The 20,697-nt window shown below is 68.6% G+C and overlaps 4 protein-coding genes across 6 annotated transcripts; 2 read left to right on the top strand and 2 right to left on the bottom strand.

The window, feature by feature from the left end:
* Positions 1-1,109: 1,109 nt before the first annotated feature.
* On the bottom strand, positions 1,110-5,026 carry FLAD1 (flavin adenine dinucleotide synthetase 1; the record flags this gene model as incomplete). The annotated part of the gene is made up of 8 exons (XM_082496049.1): positions 1,110-1,221; positions 1,471-2,253; positions 2,336-2,409; positions 2,816-3,005; positions 3,097-3,195; positions 3,399-3,546; positions 4,029-4,788; positions 4,892-5,026. 7 exons carry the CDS (start codon positions 5,024-5,026, stop codon positions 2,118-2,120), a joined length of 1,542 nt encoding a protein of 513 aa, XP_082352175.1. The 3' UTR covers positions 1,110-1,221; positions 1,471-2,117.
* A 504-nt stretch (positions 5,027-5,530) lies between these two features.
* CKS1B (CDC28 protein kinase regulatory subunit 1B) lies at positions 5,531-7,454 on the bottom strand. Its single transcript, XM_082496030.1, has 3 exons — positions 7,377-7,454; positions 6,497-6,624; positions 5,531-5,717 (listed from the first exon to the last, which is right to left on the bottom strand). The coding sequence occupies exons 1-3, from the start codon at positions 7,433-7,435 to the stop codon at positions 5,665-5,667; spliced, it is 240 nt and encodes a 79-aa protein (XP_082352156.1). The 5' UTR covers positions 7,436-7,454; the 3' UTR covers positions 5,531-5,664.
* Positions 7,455-7,633: 179 nt separating this feature from the next.
* Positions 7,634-18,204, top strand: SHC1 (SHC adaptor protein 1). Of its 3 annotated transcripts, none has more exons than XM_082496288.1 (13): positions 7,634-7,789; positions 13,634-13,789; positions 14,003-14,073; positions 14,389-14,452; positions 14,725-14,844; positions 15,285-15,338; positions 15,463-15,514; positions 15,700-15,826; positions 15,933-16,101; positions 16,300-16,360; positions 16,482-16,649; positions 16,745-17,007; positions 17,264-18,204. In XM_082496288.1, the coding sequence occupies exons 2-13, from the start codon at positions 13,637-13,639 to the stop codon at positions 17,390-17,392; spliced, it is 1,431 nt and encodes a 476-aa protein (XP_082352414.1). In that variant the 5' UTR covers positions 7,634-7,789; positions 13,634-13,636; the 3' UTR covers positions 17,393-18,204. The 3 variants fall into 3 exon arrangements, with proteins under 3 accessions (XP_082352414.1, XP_082352415.1, XP_082352413.1); XM_082496289.1 differs by lacking the exon at positions 7,634-7,789 and adding an exon at positions 11,365-11,445; XM_082496287.1 differs by lacking the exon at positions 7,634-7,789 and having other exon boundaries at positions 12,184-13,789.
* Positions 18,199-20,566, top strand: PYGO2 (pygopus family PHD finger 2). The gene is made up of 3 exons (XM_082496290.1): positions 18,199-18,750; positions 18,828-18,877; positions 18,952-20,566. The coding sequence occupies exons 1-3, from the start codon at positions 18,597-18,599 to the stop codon at positions 20,050-20,052; spliced, it is 1,305 nt and encodes a 434-aa protein (XP_082352416.1). The 5' UTR covers positions 18,199-18,596; the 3' UTR covers positions 20,053-20,566.
* The last annotated feature ends 131 nt before the right edge of the window (positions 20,567-20,697 follow it).

Here is a 20,697-nt window from a genome sequence, read left to right as displayed (position 1 = left end):
CCCTCCCCGTTTGGGGAATTCATTGATTCGCCCCGTCCCGGCTGGGGCCGAGCCGCTGCGGGGCCAGGACGCGGCAACAGCCGGGCAGGCGCCAGACGTGTGGGCTCCGGTGGGCAGCGATGCCCAGCACCATGTTCCCAGAGCTGGCACGGCTCCATGGGCAGCCGGGCACAGGCGGGAGCCCGTTCGGCACCGCAGACCGCACCGGTGCATGGCCATAGGGCAGAGTCCGGCTGCCGGAGCCGACCTGGGCAAGGGGGAGCCGTGGGGTGCAGCGGCAGGGCACTGTCCTGGCAGCCCCCATCCCTGCCTGCGACCGCGCAGGGGGCGCAAGGACTACCCGAGCCCCTCGTGGCACCCCAGCCAGGGGTCCCCACCGCCCCCCAGCCCTCCCTGCGGCCAGGGCCCCCCCGCGGGCGCTGGGCGAGGGTGGGAGCCCGCTCCACAACAAAGCGGCTAATGTAAACGGGACCCTTATCCCGCGCCGGGCTGCGCTTCCTGCTCCCGACTTCCCGCCGAGATAAGGGAGGCCGCGCTGGCGCCAGGCGCTGCCACCGAAGCCGGGACAACGCGGAGCTTCCCCTGTGCCGGGGCCAGGGCTGCAGGCAGCCACCGCACTGTAGCCAAGCATCGGCACCGCCGGGCCACGGCGGGCTGAGCTCGCTGAGGGACCCACAGCCATCCCCGCGGCAGGTCCCCAGCGCCCCACACATCCCGCTGGCCGTGACCTTCGCCGCAGCTCCAGCCGGGCTGGGCCCTTTGGGGACATTTTGCTCCGCTCGCTTCCCGCCGGCTCTTGGCAGCACCGGTGCCGGCCAGGCGCGCGGGGCTGGGGCAGGAAACGGCCTGGAGCGGGGACAAATGGAGACACTTTTTAAACAAGGGGCTGAGTCACGGGCAGGGATAAACCCGGCAGAGGGGCAGGCAGGACGGGCAGGCAGAGCCATGGCCCCCCGGCTCCTGCCCCTTTGTCCCCAAGGGGCCTGGGGACCCTCGGCCCCAGGCAGAGGCGATGCGAGCGCTGGGATGGCCAGGGCGAGGTTTTGATGGTTTTTTTTGGGGGGGGGGGCGCTCCCAGAGCTGTCCCCAAACACACCTAGCCGGTCAGGCGCCACACAGGTTTATTGGGGTCTCTGTCATCGGGGAGGGGGGGCACAGGCTGGAGAGGGGTCCCAGTGCTGGGGGTCCGTCAGCTCCCTCAGCACAGGTTGACAAGCGGTCCTGGAGAGGAGAGAGAAGCACAGGGGGTGAGGACCCCCTTACCAGCACCACAGCTGCACCCCGTCACCCCGCAAAAGCACCACGGCCAGGCCCCCATCACCCCCCAAGCACCACAGTCAGGCCCCCATAACGCTGTCACCCAACACGCGCCATGGCCAGGCCCGTGTCACCGCCAGGAGCACCACAGCCGGGCCCCCATCACCCCCCCAAGCACTGTGCCCAGCAGGCAGCAGCAGGCAGGGAACTCACCCATGGTGCAGGGGCAGGCAGGGGGTGCCGGGGGGTCCTGTGACGTCGCGGGGGGGTAATTCCCTAGTCCAGCAATTCGCGGATGCACCAGCTGCAGAGCAGGAGGTAGACGCACTCCTGCAGCAGCCGCAGCAGCCAGGAGCCCAGGCGCAGCCCCAGGGAGGCTTCGGCGGGTGCCGGCAGTGCCGCCGCGCGTGCCGCTCGCCTCGGAGCGCCCGGCAGACGAGCCGCCGCGGTCCGGAGGAGGAGCATGGCCGATGAGGGATCGGCGAGGTCTGATGCAGAGACGCAGCTGCACCCACACGCGGGTCCCGGGCAAGCGCTGGAACCTGCTCCATTCTCTGCGCTTCAAAAGCTTCCACAATAGCGGGCGCGGGGAGGGGGCACGGCCCGGGGACCCTTTTGTTTGGGCAGAGCTGGCCTCACCCCCTGTCCTGCCCCCGCCAGAGCCCTGCGAGGCCCGAAGGGACCAGCACGGCCAAGCGCGAGCGTGATGCAGACCGCAGGCTGAGCGCAGCAGGTTTATTCAGTGCTGGCGGGCAGCAGGTTTATTCAGTGTGATCCCCGGCAGCGCCAGGGACATCCGTGGGGGAGCCGGCCGCCGGCAGCATCCCAGCAGAACCTCCCCGATTGTGGCCCGTGGGTCTTCACTGGCGGGAAGTGCGTTCGTCTTCCTCATTTTCCAGCTCATAGGCAGGCCGGTAGCTCTCCCGGCCCCGGGTGTCTGTGTAGCGCAGCGCTGGGTTCTTCAGCGTGTTGGCCATGCTCCCCAGAGAGGTGTAGCTGCGGAGGGAGAAAGGCGGCTGCAAGGCTGCACGCAGGGGGATCGGCTGTGGCCAGCAGGGAGGGCAGGAGGGACACTCACCCCTTGTCATAGAGGACGCAGTAGGGGACAAAGAGCTTGCGCAGAAACTCCCAGATGTCCCGGTAGGTCCAGTCCTGCAGGCAGAATTGGGCAAGGATTGCTGCAGAGGCAGGCAGGCTACTCCCTCGCTCCCAGGGAAGCCAGCCACCCTTCCCCCCAAGAGCACGCGGAGGAGCCGGCTGGTCCCCAGGGGCCTCAGAGCTCCCTGTCCCTGTCAGCACGTCCCCAAACACGGGAAAAGCTCCGGGTGGGCAGGAACGAGCCCTGCCTGACAGCACCAGGCAGCTTGGCTGCAGCAAGGGGCACCCACGGCTGCGCAATGTGGCAGGAGATGCACTGGGGAAAGGGGGAATCGGGAGGGAAGCCCTCCGGGATGGGGGTGGATTAGTGTCGGCTTCCAGCCCCGTCTCATTAACCTGCCAGGCTCACTCCCCGGCCCGAGCAGGGACAGTCCCATCCCCAGAGCAGGCAGCCACGTACCAGCAAGGGGTTCACCCGCATGTACGGGGGCCAGTCAGGGTCCGTCATGCACATGGGCGTCAGGGTGCGTGAGTAGGGGTCTGTCCGCCGCGTCCCCATCAGGACGGCCTCCAGCTGCGGCTGCTGCTCCTTCAGGTGGGCCAGGGCCTCCCGGATGGAGCCCTCCACTGTGCAGAGCTGGACCTTGTACCTGCGCAGGCAGGACGGGCAGCTGCCTGCAGGGCTGTGGGAGACAGTCCTCACCCCGCCTGCCTGACAGTCCACCCCTCTCTGCCCCATACCTCTGGACAGTCGCCTGGATGAACTGCTCCATTTCAGGGAAGGGGGACACGATGCGGATGTAGAGCACCTGCAGCTTCTCCTGCTTCGCCGGGTACCGCCTGGGGAGAGACCCGTCACAGCTGGGCTCCAGCAGCCAGGGACCGAAGGCAGGGAAGCGGCCCACTCCCCGCAAGCTGGACCCCAGGGATCTGCTTGTTCCCCCAGAGCGGGGCAGGGGAGAGCCCTGGAGCCCCGTCCAGGGCCCGTGGGACCCCCTCACCCCTGCCCCAGGCCAGGCCAGCAGAGCCCTGCGGCTGGGTACCTCTCCACGGCGGCGTGGACAAGGTGCAGCAGGGCCGTGCAGTCCTTGCCCCCGTTGAAGCCCACGCAGAGTTGGGCCAGGCTGTACCGGTCCAAAGCCTCCTCGATGGTCCTCAGTGCTGCTGCCACCTTCTGCCCCAGGGCTGAGCCTGCCAGGAGGGGATGGTCGGTGCCTGCCTGGGGCCACAGCGCCTCGGCGCTACCCCAGGGCCTGCGGCACCTCACCCTCCGGGCACCACTTGTCTCCAGACACACAGCAAAGCCACTGCTGGCACCACAGCCTGGAGCCAAGAGCTTGCGCAACCTGGAGTTCTATGCCACGGATGGGACAGGGATCCTGCCTGCAGCGGGGAACCGCAGCACCGCTCCCTCTAATGCATGCTGTGCTCTCTGGGACTGGCACCAGCCTCAACTGGGGTTATGGGTCCCACTCCCACCTGTGTTGGATGAAGCCCACTGCAGCTGCAGCACCAGCGAAGCCTCAGCAACCCTCAAGCCCCCCAACACACCAGAACAGGCAAGCTCTGCTCCCACGCCAGTCATCCCACTGCCCTGGCCCTGCTGGGCTGCAGGGTCTGCGCAGGAGCAGCACGGAGGCACTGAGCTGTGCTGCAGCAGTGCTTCCCTGTACCTGACTTAGCCAGGCCATAAACCTCCGTGGCTGCTGGTGAGATGCAGTCCGTCACCAACGGCACGACAACGCCTGGCGGCAGCTTTTCCATCAAGAAACGATACGCTTCCTCCAGGTCCTGTTCCGACTCCGAGTCCAGCGTCAGCTTCACACGGTAATAGTTGTTGGCCCAGTCCGGGTAGGAACCCAAACTGACGCGACCCTGGAAGGTGGCGTCAGCCTGGTCCAGCACGGGCGTGATAAGAATCTCATCAGCCGCCACATAGATGGTGCGCGAGTGGAAGCGGGTCTGTTCGCTGCGGAAGAGGTGGGCAAGGCCATCCAGGGCGCGTTCCATCAGCGCCGGGATACCAGGGAAGATGTAGACGTTGCGCACGCTGACCAGTGGGTACTTGAAGGTGCTGCCCGTGTGCCTGTCCGTGCCGTAGTTGAGGCAGGAGGACTCGGGGACACGAGCCAGCTTCATCTCGGGGCACTGCGCCTCTGTCTTGCCAAAGAACTTATGCACCAGGGCCACCAGCTCGGGGTGGGGGGCCACCCTCTCCCCAAAGGCCCTGGCCACAGCCTCGAAGGTGACATCGTCGTGCGTGGGGCCGATGCCGCCCGAGGTCAGCACGTAGGTGAAGCGGGAGGCGAAGGCGGCCACCTCGCCGGCGATGGCGTCCACCTCGTCTGGCACCACCGAGATCCGGGCCACCCTCACGCCCAGGGCCCGCAGCCGCCGGCACATGAAGAAGGAGTTCGTGTCCTGCGTGTGGCCCTGAGGGGACGGGGACACCCGTGACGGCGGGGCGCCTCGGGCCCGCCAGGCCCCGGCCCCCGCCCCCCCGCCCCGCGCAGCCCCAGCTCGCCCCCGGCCGCACCTTGAGGATCTCGTCGCCGATGACGATGATGCCGGCGGTGGCGGGGGAGCCCCGGACCGCCGCGGGGCCGGAGGCGGCCATGGAGCGGGAGGCGGTGGCGCGCAGGGCCCGACCCGCCCTCAGCGTCCCCCACATCGGCCCGGCCGGCAGCCCCGACAGGCCGTCGCACCGCCCCGCGCCCTCATTGGCGGAGCACCATGTCCATCGCGAGGCGCTGCCAGCACGGATTGGTCGGGAGGCGGGACCGGAAGCATCGCGGTGGGCGGGGACGGCGCTCGCTCCCCCTTTGGTGACCGCGGGTCCGACCGGAAAGGGGGCGGGGCCAAGCCCGCCTCTCGGAAAGCTCCGCCCCCCCGGCGCCGGGAGACACCCCCTCCCCCGCGTCTTTTCCCACACACCCCCCCGCAAGATGCCCTGGGAGCCCCCTCCACCCCCGGGACCAGCTGGGTGGCCCCGGGGAAACCCTACCCTTCCCTCCGGTCCCTCACCCCGGCAGGATGCTCGTAGCACCGGGAGCCCGGCGGTGTCCCCCTCCCCCGGTTCTCTCCCCCCCGCCCCCGGCAGGACGCTCGGAGCACCGGGAGTCCATCGGTGCCCCCCTCCCCCAGTTCTCCCCCCCACCGCACGGCAGACAGCAGCTTCTGAATATCCATTTATTGAAGCTCGTGGCGGGACGGCCCCCCCCCCCACCGGTACCGGGGCGGCACAGGGCAGACCTCCGGGAACGGCGCAGCTGCGGCGGGAGCTGTCCCGGTGGGGTGGGGCCAGTTACGTCACTTCTCCGGTTTCTTGGGCCGCGGGCGGCGGAAGAGCAGGATGTGGGGCTCTGGAGGGGAGGGGGGGGGGGGGGGAAACGATGGGGTCTCCGGGGAATTGGAGGGCTCTGAGCTGGGGCAGGGGGAGACACAGGGCTCGAGGGGGGGGAGGACGCTGCCTCAGGGCTTGGGGAGCTCTGGGAGGGGTGAGGTGGGATGTGGGGCTCAGAGGAGGGGGTGACATGGGGCACGCGGGGCTGGGGACGAAATGGAGCTCCCAGGGTGGGGGGAGAGATGGGATACGAAGGGGTGGACAGGCAGACAATGTGGGGCTCGGGGGACGGACGGACAGGGCTCTGCAACCCCTGGGCAGATGTGGGGCTCCCAGGGGAGACACAGGGCTGGGGGGGATGTGGGATATGTGGGGCTTGGGGAGGGCTCAGGGGGTCTCTGGGGGAGATGCAGGGCTCTGTGGGGGCAAGGGGGAGCTGTGGGGCTCAGAGGGATAGGGTGGACACAGAGCTCTGGGGGAAGGGATGCGGGTGGGCAAGGTGGGATGTGGGGCTTGGAGGGGGGACATGGTATATGTGGGGCTCAGGGCTGGGGGGGGGGGGGGGGGGGGGGAGGGCTCGGGGGAGGCCATGAAGATCAGGGAGGGGGGGGTGTAGGGCTCTGGGATGGAGAGTGGGGGAGCAGGGTTCTGCAGGGGGGTGATGTGGGGCTCCAGGGGGGAACATGGGGCTCTGAGGGAGATATGTGGGAGTACTCTGCTGGGGAGGGGGGGGGAGGATGTGGGGATCCCGGGGAAGGGGGGGAGGGGGGTGGTGTCAGCCCTCCCGGTCCCTCTCACCTGGCTCGTGCACCATGTAGTGCACCCAACCCTGGCTCTGCTGCACCCCCAGGTTCCGCCACTCGGACTCGGAGAGCAGATGGGTGCGGGGCACCAGCCGGGCCAGATCCTTGGGCAGCACCACGTGCCTGCGACCCGCGCCCTCAGCCAGGACCGGCACCGGGACCGGCACCCACGGGACGCCCCCCCGCCCCCAAACCCCCTGCTGGAGACACCCCCCCCCCCCCCCTCCCGCGGAGCTTTTAACGGGACCTGCCCCCTGCCCCGGTACTGAGACACCCCTACCCCTGCCACCGGGGAACCGTTATCGGGATGATCCCCCCCCCGGGGACCGGTGACACCACCCCCTCAGCGAACCGTTAACAGCCCCCCCGGGAAACCGTGAGTGGGACACCACACCCCGCAGGGACCCGTTACCGGGACGACACCACACCCCGCAGGGACCCGTTACCGGGACAACCCCCACCCCGCAGGGACCCGTTACCGGGACAACCCCCACCCCGCAGGGACCCGTTACCGGGACAACCCCCACCCCGCAGGGACCCGTTACCGGGACAACCCTCCCCCCCCCACCCCCACCCCGCAGGGACCCGTTACCGGGACAACCCTCCCCCCCCACCCCGCAGGGACCCGTTACCGGGACAACCCTCCCCCCCACACCCCGCAGGGACCCGTTACCGGGACAACCCTCCCCCCCCCTCCCACCCCGCAGGGACCCGTTACCGGGACACCCCGCCCCCCTGTTGATCCGTTACCAGGACAACCCCCTTCCCGCCCTTCCCCCCGGGGAGCCGTTACCGGGACCCCCACCCAGGAGCTGTTACCAGGACACCCCCCACTCGCCCCAGAGCCGTTACCGGGCCCTCCTCCCCCGCCTTACCGGTACTCGAACTCCTCGTCGTCGTACTTGTCCGAGTAGTAGATCTGCTTGTGCGCCATGCCGCCAGTCCGCCCCCTTCCCAGCAGCCCCCGCGCGCCCCTCGCCTCAGCGCCCCGCCGGGCCGTTGGTCCCCCCCGCCCCTCACGGCTCTTTCAAACGCCGCCGCCCCGCGCGTTCATTGGGCCGCGCTGCCCCGCTGGCCGCGCGTCACGGGGAGGAACGGGCTCCCATTGGACGGCGCTGACGGACAGGGCGCGACTTGCTATTGGCCCGCGCGTCACGTGGTGGGGGCGCGGTGAGGCCGCGCTGGAGGGCGTGGGCCGGAAGTGAGTGGCGGCGCGGCGGGGGGAGGGAGGGCGGTCGGTGCGGCCGCCGGGACCGGAGGAGAGCGGCGCGAGACCCATGGTGCCCCGGTGAGCGCGTGGGCCGGCCCGGGGCGGGGGGACCGCGCCCGGGGGCTGCGGCGGAGTCGACGTGGCCTGCGCAGCCCTGTGGGAGCGGCCGGGCCCTGCGGGGTCCCGGGCTGCCGGAGTGGGCGAGGCCCCGCAGCGCCGGTGCCGCCGGGGCTGAGTTCTCCCCGCCCACCGCCGCTACCTTCCGCGGGGCGAGCGGGGGTCCCGCCGCAGCCGCCTCCCGGGGCCGGCACTGCCTTCATCGGTGCTGCGGGGTCTGGCTGCTCTTTCCCTGCTGCCGAGTCGGGGGCTCAGGCCCTGTCCCCTCCTGGGGGCGGCCTCGCCGGGACTGGGCTGTGTCGGCTGCTCGGTTGCCTCTACGTCTCGGGGTGATGCCGGTGCCCCGGTTTCCCCCACACACTGCGCGGTGGCCGCTGTGCGTGCCCACGGCCACTTGGTGGGCTCCCGCTTGCATTGCCCTATCCCGATGCTCGGGGTCGTGTGCCGGTGAGGTACGTGGGAGGGAGGCCGGCTCGAGGGACGCTGTCAGGCCCCGGGGAACCCCCGGACGCTGGATGTGTCGCCCCCAGTGGGGACAGGGCACTGGTTAGTTTTGGAGGGGTCTTCGGCCTCTTTGGTGCCTGGGTGCACCCTCCCGCCATCCGGCATGCAGCCCTGCTTGCGCTTCCCCGCTTCGGAGGGAGGCAGGGGGCGAGTATCCAGAGCAGACCCGGTGCTTATGCCTGGGGATACATATTCCCTCTTGCCAGCCTTTGCCTTTTCCCCTGGCAGTGTGGTGTGTCCATCCATCGCAGGCTGTCCCTGCCTCTCTGGGGTGAATCTCTCCAGTGGGGTCACCTGCTCGCTGTGCTGGCCCGAGGGGACCCCGGACACGGGGTCTGAGGAACCGTGACCCAGGCCCTGCCTGCTGGGCTGGCGCTGCGGAAGCCTGTGGGCAAAGGGCAGCTCTCATGGCATTCCCCGGGGCCGCTCTGGCCTCAGCCTTTTCCAGCAGGGTCCAAGATGCCATCTCTTCTCAGCCAAGCAGGGCCTGAGGATCCACCCGCAGCCCTTTGATGGAGGAGTGCCATGGCTGGGCTGCCTATGCCCCTGGGAGCTGTGCAGGGCAGTGTCCCCTCTCCAGGGGAGACACAACCAGGCCCTGAGGAGGCTTTGGTGAGGCTGAGCACCCCAGATTGGGGTCCCAATCCTCCTTCCCTGCTGCCAACCTCAGCCCCTGGCATCCAAAGGGCCTGGTCGCCACCTTTGCTCGGCAGCAAATGACCTGGCATTGTGCTGCCGGGCCCTGCCCAGGGCCAGTCTGCGCCTCTGCGCTTGCCAAGCAGGGCCCTTCTTATCTCACTGCCTCCTGAACTAATTGTGTTAGTGCCCGCCTGGGCTCCGGCGCTGCCTTTGCAGGCCCCAGATAAGGGCACGATTGCTGCAAGGAAGTAAATCATGTTTGCTGTCCTGAGCTGCTCGGCCGGCCTTGACCGCATCAGCGTGGGGGTGGGAGCGGGAAGGGCAGCGGCTCCGGAGCTGCTCCTGCTTTGCTTGCCTTGTTTTCCCCTCGCAGAACTTCCTGCCCCTCCTGGCTCCTCTCTTGTAGCCACTTTCCATGACTCCCTTCTTCACCGCATGTCCTTTTGCGGCAGGGTGCCGGCCGAGGGGGTGGCAGGTGGGCAGGAGGGGGCAGCTCTGCCCCCCTGGGCTGCCTCCACTCTCCCCCCTTGTGTGTGGCCTCTGGGCGCTGTTTTTGGGGCCGGGCAGGGATCGGCACTGACAGTTATCTTGGTCACAGAGTGACTCTCGGCTCCCGACACCATTTGCTGGTAGGGCCTGAGCAGAGCCAGGGTTGGCCTCACTCCTTGCCCTGGCACATCCCAGCTTTGTCCTCCCTGGGATGGGAAGCAGGAGGCTTCCTTGGCTCTCACGCCCCATATGTTGGCAGCACGTCGTGCTGCTGCTACGGTCCCATCCACCTGCAGTCAGTGAGGAGGAGCAGGGTCTGCTTCTTGGTGCCAGGGCCACCGCCTCGGCGGTCCGGGGCAGGGCTGGCTAACTCCCTGTTTGTCCCCGAACCGCAGGTCGGAGTGCCAGACGAGAGGGGCTGTGCGTTTCTGTTCCCTGCCCGGGGCCTGCCCTGCCCTCCGCCGGCGATGGAGTATGTGGTAAGGACTTCGGTGGAGGGCTAGGTGGCTTCGGTGGTGGATCCTGCCTCCTCTCTCTCCCCGCTGGCAGGGCCCCGGCCTCCTCCCCAGGTCACTGCTGGCATCTCCCGGCCCCTCTTCTGAGCAGCAGAGAGATTGCATACAGGAACACGTAGATGCCGTCGTGACGTTTGAGGGGAAAAAAACAGCTGTTAGCTAGATTTGGGTGTTTTTCTTTGCTTCCCCCCTGCCCCAGAGGTTTGGGGATGGCTCCACTGCAGCTGCTGTTGGACCGAGGGGGTCTCCTGCCCCGGGCAAGGCGCATACGTGCGGCAGCGGCCGGCTGCCTGCTCAATTTCTTGCCAAACCACTGGCGTGTTCCAGGTCTCTGACTCAGCTCCCAGTTTGTGTTTCCTGGGAGGATGTCAAGGCGCTGGCCTGGTAGCAGGGCCCCAAGCGTCCCCTCTCCGCTCCTCTTCCTCGCCCCAGGCTGTGTGCGAAGTCCTAGCCCCGGGCGCCCGAAAGGAGCCTGTGTCCCTCTGTTTCTCCTGGCCGATCTGGCGCCTCTCCTTGCTGCCGGGGTACGGGGAGTGTCTGGGCTGGGACGAGCTCCTCAGGGGCGGTTGTTCTGGCTGCTCCGCTCGTCCTCCGCTGCAGGGGCAGGAGCTCGCTGCCGGCCTGTCTGGCAAGGGGAAGGGCTGCTGCCTGCTGGGTCGGGCTCAAGGGCTGCCTGTTCAGGCAGAGCTGTTCAGTGGCTGTGCAAGCGTCTTGGTTTGCCTTCTGTGCTCTGAGCCTGCTGGGAAGGGGTCTCTGACACCCTGGGGTGGGCTTTGGGGCTGGACAGGCTGTGACGGTGGCACCTCTGGTCTCTGAGAACTGGGAGTAGCGATATGTCTTGTCCCCAGCCCAGGCAGGCTGGTGAGGTGATGTGGGCTGGCTGGCCTCAGAAGATTCTGATAAAATCAGAAATTATTCCATCTTATGAAAGCAGAGGTCTGTCTGAGCAGGGCGCTGCGGCTCTTGGGGCGTGCCAGCCCCTCGGTGCGTGTCGGGAACGGCTGCTCTGAGCCCTGTTGCCTGTCTGGGTGACAGATGGGGCCTGGGGTGGTGGGAAGGGGCAAAGGAGACCCCCCTGCCCTGTGCAGTTCCCTCCTGCTCTTATCCCAGCGGGGCCCTGGGGAAGCATCGGGGCTCACATAGCCCATGCTTCCATGCCAGGGGACCCCAGCCCTATGTACGCCAGCCGCCTGGGCCCTTGTGGGCAATACCCACTGCCCCATGGCCCTTCGACGCCGCCCAGCCGGGCTCCCCCCGGCAGCTGGGGGCTGTGGCTGGCCCCTCGCCGGGCTGGCGGCTTCCTGGCTCCCTGGCCCCGGGCTTCCTGCTTTTCTTTAGAGCAGCGGCACTGCCGGCCACGGGAAGGTCACAGCACCGAGCGGCCAGGGGCCCCCGGCGGGGACGAGAGCTTCACGGGACGGCTGGCGTGGGCTCTCTGCGCCTGTGGGACCACCACCACCATCGGCTGAGGTGGGGGCTGGCGCTCGCGGAGGCTTCGTGTGCGGCCGAGGCGATGCTCCAGTGCTGGGAGGAGGCGGGTGACGGACCCGCCGTCGTCAGCCGCAGCCCCTCGCGCTGTGCAGGAGGCTATTTCCAGCTCCGTCCTGCCTTCCATTTCCCTGTCCCCGTGGCAGCATGCCAGCGGTTGGGAAACAGGGCAGGCAGCCACCCGTGCTGAGCAGTGCCCTGCGGTGGGTCCAAGCAGGGAGAGCCCTTCCCTTGAGCTGGATTTACCAGGATTTTGGCTCGGTGGCTGGTTTTGCGGAAGGCCCTGGCCCATGGTGGGTCAGAGGGGTTGGGTGCCACGGGGCTGCCCGAAATCCCTGCTTCAGCCCACGGGAGGTGGAAGAGGGGAGAGCTTTTGCCCTCTGTGGAGGCTGGTGCGGATGAGGCCATGGAGAGCAGCACGGGTGCGGGTGGTGCGGTCAGGCTTGCCGGCGCGGTCCCAGCGGCCTGCCAGTGTGTTGGGAACCGGGGGGCAGGGGGAGACTTGCCCGTGACACCCCTGACCCGCAGGTGGGGGCTCTGCCCGGCTCCCGGCTGTAGAAGGGGTCGAGGTTTGCCCCCCGGCGTGCTCTCGCCGCTCGCTCCCACTAGCTCCGCCTGTGACCTTGATTTTTCTGCTCCAGATCCGCGCTGGGTCCCCACCCCTCTCCGGGAGCCCCTCCTGCGCTGCGCCCCAGCCCGCACGCAGCCCCCGCCGCGGGCAGAGCCTGCCCTGCCATCCGTGAGTCAGCACGGCCCTTTCCCGGTAGCGGCAGCCCCTTCTGCTCCTCTCCCGGGAGGAGCCGCTGCTCAGCGCCGGCCGGGATGTGGGAAGCAGCCAGCAGCAGCAGCAATTAGCAGCAGCCGCCTCTCCTGCCGGCTCCCCGCTACAGCCGGGAGCCCGCGCTGACAACCCACCTGTATCCCGCTCCCGGGCATCCTCCTCTTCCTTCTGCCAGCCCTCCGGGAAAGATCCGCACCCAGAGAGCCGCGCTGTCCAAGGACTGGATGTCCCTGCATCCCAGGCAGCTGCGAGCACCAGCGGCATCTCAGCATCGCGGCCCCCCCCGGCTTCAAGCGCCGCTCCCCCCGGCAGAGCCCGGGGAGCCAACGGCGGCTGCCCACCGCTGGCACGTGGGCTGCGTAGCGCTGGCGGCCACAGAAGGACCTTGTTCGCTCCTGGACGGTGCTCGGAGCGGGGCTGGGCTGGGCTTGGATGCGCTCTGTGGCTGCCTTGTCTCTGGGCTTTAAATATTCATGCTTTTGATTTCCTCTTAGCGGCAGCGGGGCAGCGCTGGGGCTGGAGCAAGGCGGCTGGAGCGGAGGGCAGCCGTGCCGGACCCGGCCGTGGGGCTTGAGGGACCTCCAGGCTGGGGGCCGAGCGTGCTGAGCCCCCCTCCCTGTGCCGGCCGCTCCCCGGGGCGTAGCCGCGGCCCCCTTTTCTCCACACCGCGGTGGGAGCTGGGGGTCGCTCTCTGTCTGGCTGGATCCACACATCCTTGCTGACGCCGATCGGGATCGATCGGCTGCGACGGCAGGGAGCCGGGCAGCCCCCGGACCTGCTGCCTGGCGTCCCGGGGCCGGCTTTCCTTGCCAGCCATGCCGGGCTGGCACGGACCTGGCACGGAGCTCGGCCGAGGCTTGTGCTTGGGGGTGGCTTCCTGGCGGCTGCAGGCGCTTGGACTCTCCATGGGGCCCCCGTGAGACCCGGCTGGCTGCGTCCACCCCAGAGCCGCGGGGGACGGGCTGATCCCAGCCCTTCTTGCCTCTCTCCGGCATGGATCTCCTGCAGAAGAGCAAATACAGCCACCTGCGGAACGAGTCCGTTTCCTCCCTGGAGGAGGTGGTGGGGAGCCTGGGGGTCCCGGCCTCCCCAGTGGAGTCCCTCGCAGGCACCCAGTCTCTGCCTGACTCCCTGTCCTCCTCCTCACTCGGCCCCGCGGCGCCTCTTGGGGAGCTCTCGTCTGAGTCGGAGGACAGCCCCACCACCCTCTGCTCCTTCTTCCCCAAAATGGCCAACCTGAAGCTCTCAAACCCCGCCAACCTGCTTAGCCTGCGGGGCTCCTCGGCTGGCGGCAGCCCGGGGGAGCCCGGCTCTGCCGGGACGATGGCACCAGCACCGGCGGGAGCTGCCGGCTCCGACTCAGTGGGATCTGTCACTGTCTGTTCCCAGGATATGAACAAGGGAGGGAAGAAGACGCGGGTGGAAGGCGGCCAGCTGGGGGGTGACGAATGGACCCGCCACGGCAGCTTCGTCAATAAGCCCACCCGCGGCTGGCTGCACCCGGATGATAAGGTCATGGGCCCCGGGGTCTCCTACCACGTCCGGGTGAGTGCTGGGGACTGGGGGGACCGTGGGGAGGGGTCATGGTGGGCTTTTGGGGACCTCCTGGCATGCTCCTTGTGGGTGGCGGGTGGGCAGTGGGATTGCCGGGGAGGTGACTGCTGTGGAGCTGGGGGGCTCGGGGCTCCGGCCCCCTCCCCAGCTGCGTGGGGGGGCAAACCCCGGGGCCGGCAGGGCTGACCCTGCTCTCTCCCCCAGTACATGGGCTGCGTGGAAGTCCTCCAGTCCATGAGGGCTTTGGATTTCAACACCAGGACGCAGGTCACCAGGTGAGCTCTGCCTCTCCCCAGGGGGTTGCCGTTTTTGGGGCAGGGGGAAATCCGAGCCCCGCACGAGCCCCTGATTGATACGTGGGGTTTTCAGCGGGGTCAGGCAGCCTGCGGCCCCATCAGGTACTAATTCCAGCGCGCTTCCACCTTCTTGAAGATCCTCCAGCTGATGCTGCCCCAAGGGCTTCCCGTTTGTCACCCTGTCCCTTCTGCGCTGGTCCCTGTGTCCTCGGTCCTGTGGTTGGGGGGGTCACGGGGGAATGGGGAGGGCAGGTGCTCGGGGGGTGGACTGATATTGTGCTGTGCTGCCCGCAGGGAGGCCATCGGGCTGGTGTGCGAGGCCGTACCCGGTGCCAAAGGAGCCGTGCGGAGGAGGAAGGTGAGGCCGGGCTGGGGAGCTACTGGGAAGGGGGGGGGGAGCGTCCTCGGCCATCTGGGCATGGAGCCGAGGGCCGGATCCCAGCCCAACTGGCCGTGCCCGGGCTGGGCAACCTGTGGCGCTGATCGGCCAGCAGAGCTCAGGAGAAGCGGTGGGGAGGATGAGGTGCCCGTTTCCACTGTGGAGGGTGGCAGGAGGTGCCCCGTCCCCCCGCAGCCGGGCTGTGTCTGGCCCAGGGAGCCCCTTCCCCATGCTGCTGTTTGCCCCCCCAGCCCTGCGGCCGCTCCCTGAACTCCATCCTGGGCAAGAGCAACCTGAAGTTTGCCGGCATGCCCATCACCCTGACCATCTCCACCAGCAGCCTCAACCTCATGGCTTCTGACTGCAAGCAGGTGAGAGCAGAGGGGTGCCGGGGGCCGGGTGGAGAGCAGGAATCCTCATGTCCACAACCCCGGGCCCTGCTGGGGCAGGGGATGTCCCCAACCTCCATAAGGGATGTCTTGGTGGGCTGTGTGACCTGCTGAGTGTCCACCTCCCCCCAGTCCCCTGAGGGGTGAAGAAGTTGGAGCGATACTCCATGTGCTTTGCAGGATCTGGCCTTGGGGACTGTGGGACCCCAAGTCTCCTGGCCTGGGGCCAGGTCTCCTGGTTTTGGCCCTGTTGGTGTCCCAACCCTTTTCCTGGTGGCCTGTGGCTCATAACCAGGGCCCCAGGGTCTTGTAAGCCCCCGTGCTGGGCCAGCCCCGGGAGGAATGTGGCAAGCAGGAGGTGCTGTCTTCAGCTGGGTGCCGAGGAGCTCCTGGCTGCATCCAACAAACTCTCTGCCTTGCAGATCATTGCCAACCACCACATGCAGTCCATCTCCTTTGCTTCTGGAGGAGACCCAGTGAGTACACAGTGTCCCCGTCCGTGCGTGCCCTGCCCCGTGCTAGGGATCGGTGCCTCCCCCCGAAGTCTCGGGCTCCGTGCTCCCCGGCAGCCCCGTCTCACCGCCAGTGTCTCACCCACAGGACACAGCCGAGTACGTCGCCTACGTTGCCAAAGACCCCGTCAATCAGAGAGGTGAGGCTTCTGCCGAGGGTCCTAAATGCCAGAGCCCCGTTTTACGGATGTTTAGGCACAGCTCAGTGTGGTGGGGAGGCAGTGGGATCCCCTAACGGAAGCTCTGGGGCGCATAGGGACAGGCTCGAGGGGTGGGAAACTTAACGTTGGGGTTCCCCGTTGTCATCTCGCCGTTCCTTCCCCAGCCTGCCACATCCTGGAGTGCCCCGAGGGCTTGGCGCAGGACGTGATCAGCACCATCGGGCAGGCCTTCGAGCTGCGGTTCAAGCAGTACCTGAAGAACCCCCCAAAGCTGGTGACACCCCATGACAGGTCAGGGCAGGGCTGTGCGGGAAGGAGGAAGGTGGGATTGGTTTTGGAGTGGGGGATGCAGACCCGGCTGCTGGCAGCTGCTCATCTGTGCTGTGCTCCCCCCTAGGATGGCAGGATTTGATGGTTCTGCCTGGGATGAGGAAGAGGAGGAACCAGCCCCGGATCACCAGTATTACAATGACTTCCCCGGCAAGGAGCCTCCCATCGGGGGGGTTGTGGACATGCGGCTGCGGGATGGGGCTGCTCAGACCACCAATCACTTGGGGGCCACGCTGGTAAGGCTCTGGGCACGTCCTCGCGGGGAGGCTCCACATTACAAGGGAGATGCAGGGACCCCGGACTGGGCCATGGGCTCTTCTCTCAGGGTTATTCCACCATGAGAGCGGTGACGCGCATCTCCCCGGCACCTCTAGCGGGAAGTGGGAAGGGATGGGGGAGCACAGCGGGGCTCACCACCCACCTCTCCCCTGCAGCCCGTTGGCCAGACGTCTGGTGGGGACTACGACCCTCGGAAGCAGCACGCTCCTGCCCAAGGTAACGTGACAGACGTGGCCGATCCCCGTCTGCTTTCCTGGACCCCAAGCGCTCCGACAGCCGGCACTGGTGTTGGGGCTGAGGCAGGCTGGAGCCCTGCTGACCACGGTGCTCTTGGCAGCAGGGAGAGAGAAATACCCGGCTCCAGTAGGCGCGTCCGGCCGCACAGACCTGTTTGATGACCCGTCTTATGTCAACGTGCAAAACATGGACAAGACACGCCAAGCGTCGGCCGCTGGCACCCCTGCGACGGCCAACGGCAGCACCCAGAGAGACCTCTTTGACATGAGTGAGTGGAATGATGGCCGTGGCTGTGCCTGTGTTGGGGGAGGGTGGCTGTGAGGTCGCTCACGGATTCCCCCCCCTGCTCCTCTCTCCCTGAAGAGCCCTTCGAAGATGCCCTGCGCGTCCCCCCATCCGTGCCGGTGGGGCTGCCCCCTGCCCAGGTGGTGGCCTCCATGGAGGAGCAGCTGAGACGGGAGCCCTGGTACCACGGGAAGATGAACCGCAAAGAGGCCGAGAAGTTGCTGAAGGTGAACGGAGACTTTCTGGTGCGGGAGAGCACCACCACCCCGGGCCAGTACGTGCTGACCGGCTTGCAGGGTGGGCAGCCCAAGCATCTGCTGCTCGTCGATCCCGAGGGAGTGGTGAGTCCCTGGGGACAGAGCTTGGCACAAATTAGGGGGGGGGGGGGGGGCAGGGAGGTGGTGTTACAAGAGCCACCAGGGCATGGGGCCTCCCTGCTGCTCCTCGGGGGACACCTCTGGACTGGCTGGGGGGTTGGAGGGGGGCTGGAGAGGGCCTGGGAGGCGGGGAGGGCTGCTCCTCCCACCCCCCTGGAGGCTGGTGGCATTGGCAGCCTCCTGAGTGCCCCTTCCCTGGTGTCCCCCCCCCTCCCCCCAGGTCCGGACGAAAGACCACCGCTTCGAGAGCGTCAGCCACCTCATCAGCTACCACATGGACAATCACCTGCCCATCATCTCGGCCGGCAGCGAGATGTGCCTGCAGCAACCGGTGGAGAGGAGACTGTGAGCGCCTGGGGGGGGGGGTTTCCCCGGTGCGCAGCCCCCCCTCCCCAGCCCTGCTCCCTGCTCCAGGGAGCCCTCGGACTCTCAGCTGGCTGCTCTGCCCCGGGACTGAGCGTGGACTTGGCCGGGGCTTGTCCCCCCCCCTCTCTCCATCCCCAGGAGCTGGTGGCCGCGGGCAGCGTGGGGTGGGCTACCTGCAGGGGGGGGGGCTTTTCTTGCCAAAGCTCCTGCCACCCCCCCCCCACACCTCTGGCCTTTGCACAGCAGCTCCGCTCCTACCAAAGCCCGGCGTGGGCAGCGACTCGGGGCTGGCGGAGCTGAGACCCCCCCTCCCCGGGCTTCGAGGAGGAGGGGGGACATCCCGGCCTCGTCCCCTACCCACCGGCCACCTTGGGGGGCTGCGGAGGGGGGGGGGGGGGTGTCCGCTCCCCCCGAGCACCCGTTATACCGATCACTTGACGTGTTACTCTGTGCCTTACCCCGCGGGTCCCGCGCTCCTATGCAATGCCGGGGGGGGGTCGGGGCAGACCCCCCGCTCCCCCCAGCCCCCACCGTGCCCCCCCTCCCCCCGCCCCCGGGACGTGCTCCTCCGCACCCCCTCCATAACCCCCCCCTCCCCCCGGGGTCCGGCAGGGCCTGGCCGGCTCCGGTAGCCCCGGTAGGTTGGGGGGGGCGGCGGGAGGGTGTACCCCCCCCCCCCCCCGCATGCACGGTGTTTCCCCCCCCAAGCCAAAGCGTAGCACACCACACCCCCCCCTCCGGGGCCCCGCGATACCAAAGGAACCGGCGGTTGGTATTAAAGTTGTTATTTCTCTACGCCCCGGCTGGTGTGAGGGGGAACGGGACAACACCGGGGGGGAGGGGGAAGCACCGGGCACGGCCCCTCCCGCCCCGGGCGTCAGCGGGGTCGCCCCCATCGGTACATGGTACATGGTCCATTCCGCCTCCCTCCCCCCGCAAGTGGTCTGTCCCGCTCTGCTTTATTCCCCACCCCCAGCGCGCTGCGCTTGGTCCGCCCCACACCCCCCCATTGCAAATGGTTCGTGCCGCTCCCCCACGCCCCGCCCCGCGCGCTGTGATTGGCCCCTCGCCCCGCCCCGCCCCGCACGCTGTGATTGGCCCCTCGCGGGTGCTGCTTCCGGTTCCGGTCGGTGGCGCGGCGCGGAGGAGCGGCGGCGGGGCTATGGCGGCGGGCCGGCTCTGAGGGCATGGCGGCCCCGCACGCGGAGAAGCTGGAGGGAGGAGGAGGAGGTGGAGGAGGCGGAGGGGGAGGCGTCCCGGCCCCGCCGCCCCCACCGGGACCCCCGCATCCCGCGGGCAGCGCCGCCGCCGGCGGGCCGGGCCGGAAGCAGGGGAAGGCAGGTGAGTGATGGCGGCCGGGCCGGCGGGAGGGGAACGGGGACAGGCCCCGCTTGACGCGCCCCCCGTTGTCCCCGCAGGGCTGCAGATGAAGAGCCCCGAGAAGAAACGCCGCAAGTCCAACACGCAGGTAGGACCGTGGGCTGCGGGCGGTGCCGGGACCGGCGCCACCCGCAGCCCTGACCGTCACGGTTCCCCCCGCAGGGCCCGGCCTACTCGCACCTGTCTGAATTCGCTCCACCGCCCACCCCCATGGTGGACCACCTGGTGGCTTCCAACCCCTTCGAGGATGATTTTGGGGCCCCCAAGGCCGGGGCGGCCCCCACCGCTGCCGCTTTCCTGGGTAGCCCCGTCCCCTTCGGTGGCTTCCGTGTCCAAGGCGGGATGTCGCCGCAAGTGCCCCCCGGCTATGGTGGGGGTCCTCAGCCTTTGAGGCGGCAACCGCCCCCTCCATTCGCCCCCGGGCAGATGGGTCCAGCGTTCGGTATGCCCCCCCAGAACCCCGGTTACGTCCAGCCCGGGGGCATGAGCTTCCCCGGGCAGCCCTTCGGGCAACCCCTCGGACAGAACTTCAGCCCCCCCGCCGGGCAGCTCATGCAGGGACCCGTCGGGGGTTTCGGCCCCATGATCTCCCCAACCATGGGGCAGCCCCCCCGGGGGGGTGACATGGGTCCCGGGCCGGCCCTCAATCCCCCTGGGGGGCCGGCGGTGGCTCAACGTTTTGGTCAGCCCGCCAACCTCTTTGGACAATCGCCCCTGCAGCGCCCAGGGCAGAATGTGCCCCCCCTGCCCCCCACCGCCAGCCCCTTCCCTGGTGCCGACCCCGGTTTCCCCACCGGCGGTGAGGAGGGGGGCAAAACCCTCAACCCACCCCCCAGCACCTTTGCTCCTGAGCCACACTCAGGTTCCCCCGCCGCCACCGCCGCCGTCAACGGGGCGCAACCCACTTTCGCCCCCGGCAGCGCCGGCCGTGGCGCCGGCACCCCCGAAACCAACAGCCTCCCACCGCCTCCCCCCGGCAAGGCGGCCGGCGGATCGGGCCACCAGCCACCACCGGGGCTTGTGTATCCCTGCGGAGCCTGCCGCAACGAGGTGAATGACGACCAGGATGCCATCTTGTGCGAGGCCTCCTGCCAGAAGTGGTTTCACCGGGAGTGCACCGGCATGACGGAGAACGCCTACGGGCTGCTCACCACCGAGGCTTCCGCCGTCTGGGCCTGCGACTTCTGCCTCAAAACCAAGGAGATCCAGTCGGTTTACGTCCGGGAGGGCATGGGACAGCTGGTGGCCGCCAACGACGGCTGAGCCGCCCTCCTGCCGCCGCGGACAGCTTCCCCCACCCGTTTAGGACCAAACCCCCTTTTTTTGTAGCCGTTACCGCCCCCGCCAGACAGAGATGGCACCGAGCACCGGCTGCCGCCGGGCCCCAGGCCAGTGCTGGCCACACCGTTGTCATCCCTTTGCTGCGGGGGATGCTCCAGTACTGGTGCACCGACCTTCGGACACTGAGGCTCCCCGGTGCCCCCCCTGAACTCTGCCCGGTGGGCTCAGTGCCATTGCGGGGGGGGGGGAGCAATCCTGTCCCTGCCACCATCTGTGACTCCCTCCGGGGCTGTGCAGCGATCCCGGTGTTCCCCCCCTCCACGTGCTCGGGGTGGTCCCGGTGCTCCGTCCGTCTCCCCCCCCAAGTGCTTGGGACAGTCCCGGTGTTCCCACCCTCCCCCGGTGCTCGGGACAGTCCCGGTCCCTCTCCCCCCGCCCCCCGTTTTAGCCGATCGTTAATGGAAACTTTTTGTACCGTCGCTATAAAACCGTGGAACCCGCCTCTCCGTGTCTCGCTCCGTTCCCATGGGGGGGGAGGTGGGGGGTGTCCGGTACCGGGGGAGCCCCGCGTTCCCCCGCCCCCCCCCCCCCCCCCCCCGGCTCGGGCCGTCCTATTGGTCCGTGGCG

This window comes from Vanellus vanellus (genome assembly GCF_965231255.1).
Source record: "Vanellus vanellus genome assembly, chromosome: 27".
Lineage (NCBI taxonomy): Eukaryota > Metazoa > Chordata > Aves > Charadriiformes > Charadriidae > Vanellus > Vanellus vanellus.
The sequence above is the reverse complement of the archived record's forward strand: the minus strand, read 5'-3'. Positions and strand labels throughout refer to the sequence as shown.